Source organism: Apostichopus japonicus, chromosome 3 (genome assembly GCF_037975245.1).
Source record: "Apostichopus japonicus isolate 1M-3 chromosome 3, ASM3797524v1, whole genome shotgun sequence".
Classification (NCBI taxonomy): Eukaryota; Metazoa; Echinodermata; class Holothuroidea; order Aspidochirotida; family Stichopodidae; genus Apostichopus; species Apostichopus japonicus.
The window spans coordinates 5002122-5012335 of record NC_092563.1 but is presented as its reverse complement, the minus strand read 5'-3'; the positions used below and the strand labels follow the sequence as shown (position 1 = coordinate 5012335).

The window sequence follows — 10214 nt, the reverse complement described above, 5'->3', positions numbered from 1 at the left end:
TCTCTTCATTAAAACTTACGGCTAATTTCTGACTGCAAAATTGGGAGGCATAAACAGGTGAATACACAATGGATATTTGGTTATCAATGACTGTACATCTCAAAAAGCAAATATTGAAACCCTCTCCAATCAAAGGATTAAAGCAGTTAAGTTAAAAATATATATATATTTATATATATTTTCATTCAGTGTGCAACTATGACTTCATAGTTCACTTGTGTTATAATCTCTTTGATATTTCAATTATCAGTATGTCAAAAAAACTGCAATGTATGAATTGTTCGCATCATTTCAGCAGGATGATTAGATATATTCTTCTTTTCATTTAGTCAAAACTGTTTTTGTTCCGGGTGGGGGGCGGGCTGGCCTGTCCTTCTAAATGCTATATATTGACTATAGCATATTCATGTCAATTTGTGACTAGAAAAAAAGGAACTTTGCTGTTTTTGTAAAATGTGATGATAAATTGTGAAATAAAAGTCAATCATTTTGTGGCTTAGTATGGCTAAGAGGAGGATTTTCTTTAGGGGGGGGGGTGGGGAGGATTAATGTGAAAGCAAAGTTTGGGCTGGCTAATTTTAACGTACAAAATACACATCTGTGGCATTATCCTGATGGGTGAGAGCAGTTAGCTTTATTCCTTTTTTTTTTTTTATAGTTAAGATGGAAGTTAAGTGATAAAATGAGAGTGCAAATGTAAATTTCAGACATTTGGTGGTTCCCATAATGCAGTGAAATGTGTGCTAGTTTTGGATAAAAATTTACATCACGTGCACGCTTTACCTGCCTTCTCACAACATTTGCACCCTCACTGTATCCATAACTAGAGTGACTTCTTAACCTCTTAACACTGACCACACCGATAAATTTTGTGATTGGTTTAAAAAAAAATTATGATAATAATTAAGTTAACGCAAACTTACTCTTTCTTACTTCTTTTAGTTTCTTGTAAATTTTCCTTTGACAAAAATTATGGAAAACAATATAATTTTTTATCAGAAATAACCAATCATAGAATTAAAGAAGAAGGATGGGATTTTTCAAAGAGTTCTGTCTGCTGTTATGTTTGATTATTATTAGTAGCAGCAAGAGAAGTCGCAGTCAGTTTTTGTTTTTTGTATGATAAGCCTTTTTATGTGCAATAAAGTCTATTTGATGGAAGTAATAGAAGGAATCCCCATCCCCGCATGTATAGAGTTTTTTCATCCAGTATTTGTGAACAATGTTTTTTTTTTCACTCTTCCCTTTTCTGTTTCCAAAAGTTGTTGGGGTGGTGTTTAACAATCATTGTTTTTCTTTCCCTAATTGTTCAATAATTTTGTATTTAAGATTAAAACCTGTTAATAAGATAAACAAGTATCAGTATTAATTACACATTCATTTTAATTCAGAAAGGCAGGGTTGGTATGACAAAAATGATTGGGAAGAATTGGTCATTTTGGTTGCAATTTGTCACTTTTATCTGTTAGTCTCCTCTTGTCTTTGCGAACGTTAATGTCGAAAGATTCTGGTAATTGGACAGGGACAGTCTTGCTCCATGTATGTGTGTGTGTGTGTTTACTGGCTTTCCTGCCCTTTTATAAATTGAAAATAAAAAATTGTAGTTTGAAATACTGTCCTTTCAAAGATTTTAGTTTGTGAAAGGGGTGGGCCTTTTGTCCTCATAAAGCCCAAATAATCTCTCTCCACTTTCTAGGCTATATCCCAAACAAAATGTGAACTTGTACTGCTAGCAAGCTGTGAGTAGTATATACTGCCACTTCAAAATATGACCGCAACACTGGCTTGTTTTCTGTTGCGTCCTTGTTTAGAAAATTGTTTACTCGCTATGAATGAACAGCTATTGGCACTTTGAAAACCATTTTCCGACAAATGTTGATATGTGTGCAGATTTCTTGTAAATTATGACCTCCAAAAGATTCGATGGCATTAATGGAATGAGGTTATGAGGACGGGGGGTCATTTTTTATCATTTAATCATAGGTTTAACAAACTACTGGTTTTCTGTAAATTCTGTTCCCACTTTTTTTGTTTATAGTGAGAAAACAAGGATTTCAATCTGTTTTAATAGTATTGGGACTTGTAGTTGTTGTTACAGAGTGAGTTCATTTTTTACAGAGGTTACAATTCTGCTGTTCCATTTAGGTAGATTGATTCTGGCATCATTCCAGTGGCCTGGTACTCAATACAGTCATAGTCTGAAATCATAGCTATTATAGAACATTCTATGATGTTACTATTATCATATATATTTATATATATATGCTGTTGTAGTGTATTTAGTTTGAAACAATTGCAGATATCACATACAAACTTGGTTAGAGGTATTTTTATAAGATTCATGCTATATATTCATGCTATGCGATACATCAGTTGTTGTATGCTATGGTTTTGAGGTGTATGCTATTGAATGTAGTATGCTTGTATTGCACACTCTGGATATCATCAGACTACTTTATGCTATGCTGATGTATTTTCTTCTATCATGTATAAAGTACATTAATGTAAAAGCAGGATTACATAGTACGTTAATAGTACGCCATGATTAAATCAAGTATAAGTTGGTGTCATTTAGCAGATACAATATATAATCTATTAGGTGTTTGATGCTATCGTGTGTAGTTTCTGTCATAGTCATCAGATGTGTATGTCCTATCTGGAGTGGTCAATTGGTTTTCTGCTAAGAATTTACTCTTTTCTGCTGTTTTTCTGCTCATACACTATATGATCTCTTGGGTGTATGCTGTACAGTACATTGTTTCTGTCAATGCAAGGCTGTATGCTATATCAGGCAGGAGTGTTCTAAATTGATTTTCTGCTACGAATTGATTTCTGCTACGAATTGATTTCTGCTATTTTCCCATGTATACACTATATGATCTCCAATATGTATGCTATGATATATATAGTTTCTGTCATAACAAGCCTGTACGCTATATCAATAATGTACTAAATTGATTTTCTGCTATGAATTAACTTTCTGCTGTTTAATATGTATACACTATATGATATCTAATATGTATGCTATGATATATATAGTTTATGTCATAACAAGCCTGTACGCTTTATCAATAATGTACTAAATTGATTTTCTGCTAGCTTTTCTGCTATTTCCTACATATACACTATATGATCATATGTGCATGCAATGATATATATAGTTTCTGTCATAACAAGCCTGTATGCTATACCAGGAGTGTAATGCCTTGATTTTCTGCTATGAATTGCTTTTATGCTATCTTCCTACATTTGTGCTATGTGGTCTCTGATATGTACTGTATGCCATGATGTAGGTAATTTCTGTCATGATGTTCGGCTATGAATTGCTTTTATGCTATCTTCCTACATATGGTCTCATCTGTGTATGCTATGTGAGTATCCTCAGCGATCATACTGGATATATGTTGTACACTGTATCAAGTCTCTGCTACGTGATATTGAGTACATACTCATGTGTAATACAGAATAAATGCTGTATGGTGTATCAAGTTTTTATGGCATATTTGGAGTATGTATCATTGGTACGTATCACGTTTGTGGTGTAATGTATTAATTGTTTACTCAGCTACACACTCAACTAGATACTATATGCATTACATTAGTTGTATGTTATAGGATATATGCATACATTTAGCCATCATGGGACAGTTACATAATCATATATATCTGCTAATATACGCTGAAATCATGCTACATTATCATTTGCCTGGGTCAATGCTACGCTGTCTATCATTGAATCTGTCCATTGGGTGCATACTACTGCTATATACATACCAGTGTTGTAACGAATCACATCTCAAATCAAAGTATTGTGGCTTGGACTAGATTGTGAAGATTTTTCCCGATAGAGATAAAACAGTGACACCAAGTCAACTTTTGATGATTCTAGACAGGAAAACAAGTGAGTGTGATTCAACCTCAAATATGAAATGAGTTGTTACAACTCTGTTATATTTTATGCTATGATATATGCCATGCTGTATGCTATATAGTGTATGCTATACGTATGCTATATAGCATATGAAAGAAACACACAAAAGCATGTAACATAGGTATTGTAGATGTATTGTAAGAGTCTCAATTTATGTAGATTTATTATTTTTCAAGAAATGTTTGCCGGCAGAAATGTACTTTGCTTTTTTTTTCTCTTTTTTTTTCCTTGGGGGTTCTCATATCCTCTCAAATTTTTTGTTTGTTTTTATTTACATTTTGAGTTTTTATTGCTTTAAGATGTTTTATCTTCAATCAAATGTTCACAATGCTTTTCTCATTTTCTTTTTTTTTCGTTGACAGTTCTCAAAATTGTCAATATAATTCATCTAAGACAGAAATTATTTGTCGTTTTTCTCTCTTCTTGTCTCTGTTGAAGTTTTTAAAAGATCATTCAAACTTGCCCAGGTACTTTTCTGGAAGTTCAAAACCTGGAGGTTATTCCAGACAATGAGAAAGGGAAGGGGTTGAGGTTAGACAAGTAAATGTCTCAGTGAGTGAAAATGCTGTCAGAGTTACAGTAAAATGCTTCTTTAAGTTTCAACATGGGTGGACAATATTATATTGTTCATTTCTAGAATATTTGAGGAAGATGCCAATGACATTTAAAGTTAGTTGTGTACCCTGAAGTAAAGGCGAACCAGGATTAAGTAAATAATTTTGTTAAATGTCTGAGCCTATACATTCTGTCTAGAATTTTCGGGTGAAAATAGCTGTATCAGAGGTTTCCATCTGGAAGGGTTAAATGATGTGGGTGGTGATAGAGCAAATTAGAGTACGTGACTAGTTTAGGAATGTCCTCTTCCTGTCTTAAGCTGATAATCATGCACAACCCAACTTGTGGTATTTTAATCAAAACTTAACATTAACTTTAATTTAGGGTCTGTGTTACTTCCCCTGACCCCCTCCCTCAACACCTCCCCCTCCCCTCCACTCTAGCGCTGACCCTCCCTTAACCCAACCTCTCCCCCTTACTCCACCACAACCTGCCCGCATTGTGTACTGCGACAAGCATTGATTCCATCACCTGGGTAACAACTATTCCATGTCAGTGAATGCGTTGGGTTGTCTTTCTTTCTGTTTTAGCATAGCGCCACCGATATAACTTTGCATTTTTCAGACCCGTGGGTCTCGTTGATCTCAATGTAACATATCAATAAAAATGTGTTTACGTTACTTGATACCAAATAAGCTGTATCGGGTGTAATATTTCTTGACGTAAAACATGAATGTTCTGCCCAGCCCTTTGTGTCAAAATGTGATCTGTTTTATCTAAATTTCAGAAGTATTATATTTACCCTACCAGGGATTAGGCGCTCGGTGTACATTAAATTGATGTACGCACGTCGTTTAGGAACACGAGATACTGGAGGCGATTCATACTGCTTTCACTATATCATCATTTTGGGTGTGGCCTTGTCAGCCATGTGTAGATAACTTTAACCATTCGCAAGCGATGATTGCTGTCTGATACTATTGACGACGCTTCAAACGGCTGTTCACGGAGACTAGGGGTTGGGGGAAGTCTTGGACTGAGGGAAACCAATGCGAGCTATGCACCTGGCATGCACGGGATCCAAGCATTAGGAGCGCGTGCAACAAACAATCCACGTGGGAAATCCACTCCCTTCCGCATGTACCTCTCTCTGCGTGGAGTTACACGCACTGCCCGGCCCCGCTCACCCCAACCACCCAGTTACCCCTCACTCCGCCCCCCCCCCCCACCCCGAACACCCACACACACACATCTCATGTGCGTCGCCTAGCAGGGCCATGTGTTATGTGTATGAGTGATAACTGCATAAACAGTCATTAGAGGTCAAACTTGCCCAGTTTTCGTGATTCACACTATGATTCAGTAATGCAGTTAGGTCTGAGTAATTATGGTATGTTTTGGAGCACGTCAGTATCTTCATTTATAGAGTAACTCTTTATAAAAATGACTCATTATTTCCACAATACGTTGATAAAAACCATGTTGGTTCTATGTGTTACAGGAAAAAATCTGTAACAAAATTGGATTCCTTATTAATGAAATAACTACGCACATATTAAACTTATATGTATGACATCTTAGCTTTTTTGGTTGTTGAGCTATTTGCCCTTTCACACTAAATTGTGGGTATACACATGTATGTGAAGCCCTACTAGAATCAGGAAGCTGCTACTCTAATAATAGTCTTGTGAAGACTATAGTATGAACTACGAACAGCCTACTGTACCTTTCTTTTGCAAAAAGGTTTTTTCCCGTATCTATTTGCTGTACTGCCCAGAGTGCACCTGTGGCAACGGTTTCGATTGATACTATAATCGGAGAGATCCGCGGGCATGTAAAATACAGTGGGCAAGCAATGTTTATACAATTTGATAGTTTAGAACCTTTATTATAGTTTCAGTAATGACTGTTTCATCATTTTATGTTTAAACCATTTAACAATCTTATTTCTTTCACTTACCATTTACCATATCATTTGTTTAATCTTAACAAGACCTGTGTTTTGATGTACGCCTATTTATAAATATTTTATATTTATACTGGTTTAAAATAAATCGAAATAAATCGTGATAGGCAGAAACGAACTCTGAGCCTGCATGTAGTTTGTACGAACTTATAGTTCGAACGACTTGGCCAAGACTACTCTAATAGCAGCAGACAGGCTGCATAACAGAATACCGAACGGCCAAATTAGGAGAACCACATTATGACCTAACCTACAAGACACCCCCCTTCCACCCCCCTTCCACCCCCCCCCAAGCAAGCCGTTAAATATTGGCTTATAACCGCCGCATCCGCGAGATTCGGATCTTGGTAAGAGCGCTGTCAGACTGTGGTCTTAAAACAAGGATAGTGTAAACAACTTGTGGCTCTATGAAAATAAAATATGACAATAAAACAAGACCAGTAAACCACTCAACCATTTAGAAAACCACAGAATTCTTATATCAAAATGTAGTGACTTTGTTTATACTTAAAACGACATTCATCTGAATGGCCATACCTTCAGATCTTAGAAACACAAAGAATGCTGCAAATTCTTTCTCTATTTGTAAATGTCAACGGCAGATGCAATTGTCCCACGTGTGGGGGTAACCTCTTGTTTGTTCGTTTGTTCTTCGTAATGCAACAGTGTATATTGCTTCTGGATATTAAGGGAATATGAAAGATTGCTTTAAAAGATGAACTTAACTTAAAAACTGCGAAAACTTAAATGGTGTGTACGGCTTTTTGAAATCTTTGGTGGTGTAAAAAAGATACTTAGGTAATTATGAAACTTATTTTGCATCCCTTTTGGGAACCCCAGTCTTCATTATTTGAGTATGCTAAACTGTATACAAAACCGCACGACTCATAACTTGAACGCGAAACGGTCTTCAATAAAAGAATTGCCAGATGACAAATTGATCTAGGTCTATATTTTACATCTCTCACCGATAGTCAGGTGGGTTTAGGTATATAGGTTACCTCGACTTCAATTTACTGAGTTCGAGAACAGACAAAGTTTGACACTGTCAATTACCAGTTACCATGGATACGGTAAAAGATTTAAAAGAAATTCTGTCATTTGGAAGGCCATTTGATGCAGGTCCCTCAGAATGTCAGAAATGAGAACTTTGAACATGCCGTTATCCTTAAAATAAATATGGATTACTCGGTAATATTATAAACGATACCGGAATAACTACAATAAACTACGTTAATTTTATTGCAGCTACTTAAAATAAGGCGTAATCAAAATTAAATTTAATGACGTAAACAATATCTAATATGGTCCAAGTCGATGAGGGAGTGACGTTGAAGTCGTTGCGTTATATATGTAATATTTAAATCGTCCAATCGAATTATTGTATAAACATAATAAAACAGATATTAAATAGATCCCGGGTTACCATTCACAGATGTTTCAGCTATTTACAGTTTCACGTATTCCAAGAGTAGAAACGTATGCGTAATTGATCCAGTGAAATGTTTAGTTGAAACTATGACGTCATAATTCATTCAGTACTTTGTTGTTCGGAGTTATACATACGACCCCCCCCCTCCCCCTCCCGCCCCTCACCCAGCAACGATTACTACAACAGAGCATCATCTTGGAAATTGACTTCATTTTCGTTGTTAACTTTGTTAATTTGTTGTAGTATATAGTGTAAACAACCATATGGAAAGTTACTGCACTTTATACTGAAAGATTGAATCCTTCCAAGCAAGTTTCAACATTTTCATGGCGAACGAACCTAATTTGCATACAAAATTCGGGATGAAAATTTGTAAAAGATATTGCAAGCAAACTAGTATAACGAGAGACTTATTACATGCACATTGCACCTTTATTTTCTGGTTTGTGTGAAGAAGTTGCGTTGAGCGTATGATACTCCGTGTAATCTTTGAATGTCAAAGATACTCGGCCGGAAAGTACGCTTGGCTTGTTTAGGTTAACAGCATAAACACAGTAACGTAACTAACGTTAGTAAATGTCATTGACATTTACTCGGGAAGGTTTACGGACCACGGATGAAAGTTTATAGGTCTCCAGAGGAGAGTGATGGCTTTGTTGGTTTAGGGTTGGCGTTTCTGATAAATGAGACCGGTTCTGGAATATCCGATAGTTCCATCTTCACTATAGCTTTAAAGACTTTCTTGAAGTGAGGATGTTTCACTGCATAAATCGCCGGGTTCAATGCACTATTTAGGAGAAACATGACTCCAGCATAGGGCACGTAACGGTCTGTTCCAGGTATCAACAACATCGCGGAATATGGTGTCAAACAGATGACGAAAGCGCACACAACGTAAAACAGATTCTTTGTTATCTCATGTTGTCTCCGATTAAAGCGTTTGCGCAGTTGCTTTGCGTGTTGATTATTCAGCGCGTTGCTTTCCGTACGGTTGCCAAGGGTGACGACGACGTCATTTGTTTTGTTCACTGCCACGGATGAAGTTGAATGTTCGGAAGTTGCCGGCGCCATGTTTTGACAATGGCGTTTAACGAAAACGAATATTTTAATGTAACATATGATGATCGTGCCAAACGGCAATGGGTACAGTACGAGGGCCATGATAGAGTCGTATGTATGTGATTCCGTATGTTTTGGTCCGCAACGAGAATACTTGGGGTCAAAGCCCAGGTCACCAACTCCAAACAAGAGGGGCAATGTCACCGCTAGTATTGGAATCAACCACGTGACCATAGTAGAAATGACCAGGTTGCGCCTACAGTATAGGCTGGTATAAACGTCCCTTGCTTTGGTGACCAGAACGTAACGGTTAAGTGCTATTCCTGCTAGAGTAAATTGGCTACATCCGACACATATCATCGACAGAGCTGCAACCAGTGTGCATGGCAACTCGGACCCGGGCCACGTTTCCCAGGACATAAGGGCCATCACATAGATAGGTACGGACAGACAGGTCACGATATCTGCTAAACTCAAATTGACCACATAAACGTTGGTCGCTGTCCGCAATCTACGCGAAAACCACACCGCTAAAATGACCAAACCGTTGCCGAGGATACCACATACGGCGACTACTGCGCACAGTACCGCCAAGATTATGCGCTCGATGTTCGTTAATGGTGAAACCTCCAACGGTATCAGATCTGTTGCGTTGATAAACATTGTTAAAAATCTTTTCGTCCTCCAGGGAACAAAACAAAAGAGTTTATTATTTATAATTTGAAAAATGGTGATTTTGCAAAAACAAAATAGGTTCCACAAATCTGTTTCTTCCTTGTCCAAAAGAAAACCGTCCGCGAGAAAATAGTGTCAAATTGTCAATTCACTGGAAATATTGACATTGTCCATTGCCGAATTTGATTACAGTGGTAGTTGTTATGAGGCACACATTATTGTACAAGTTAGTTCCGATGGTTTCTCTAAATGATGCAAAGTCGATGGGCAAAATGTTCTCCTTTCGAACGTAAAATATGTGACAGAAGCAAGAATTAAGTGTGGATCGTCCTCTGTTGATCAAAAATTGATGCGCCGAGATATTAAATTGCAATTAGGGAATAAATCTTCTGGTCTCTTGCTGGGTTCAACAGTCGTTATCCTCACGATTCTGTTAGCCTCCCCGAACTATGTAATTGTAACCCAATCACCACTTTCACCAATTCCAAATGACTGGGAAATGCCGCTTGGAAAACCAATCCTTCACGATGCGAGACGAAAAACTTCCCGCTCTAACTGTGAACTGAGGCTGATGTCAAACTGCTGTTTCTTCCTTC

General features: G+C 37.1%; 1 protein-coding gene across 1 annotated transcript; it reads right to left on the bottom strand.

Moving 5' to 3' along the window:
• Window positions 1–7389: 7389 nt before the first annotated feature.
• LOC139961130 (melatonin receptor type 1B-B-like) lies at window positions 7390–10214 on the bottom strand. Its single transcript, XM_071960039.1, has one exon. The coding sequence runs from the start codon at window positions 9604–9606 to the stop codon at window positions 8509–8511; it is 1098 nt and encodes a 365-aa protein (XP_071816140.1). The 5' UTR covers window positions 9607–10214; the 3' UTR covers window positions 7390–8508.

Coding starts and splice junctions, on each gene's coding strand:
- LOC139961130 (XM_071960039.1), bottom strand. CDS start 9,606: ATGTTTATCAACGCAACAGATCTGATACCGTTGGAGGTTTCACCATTA.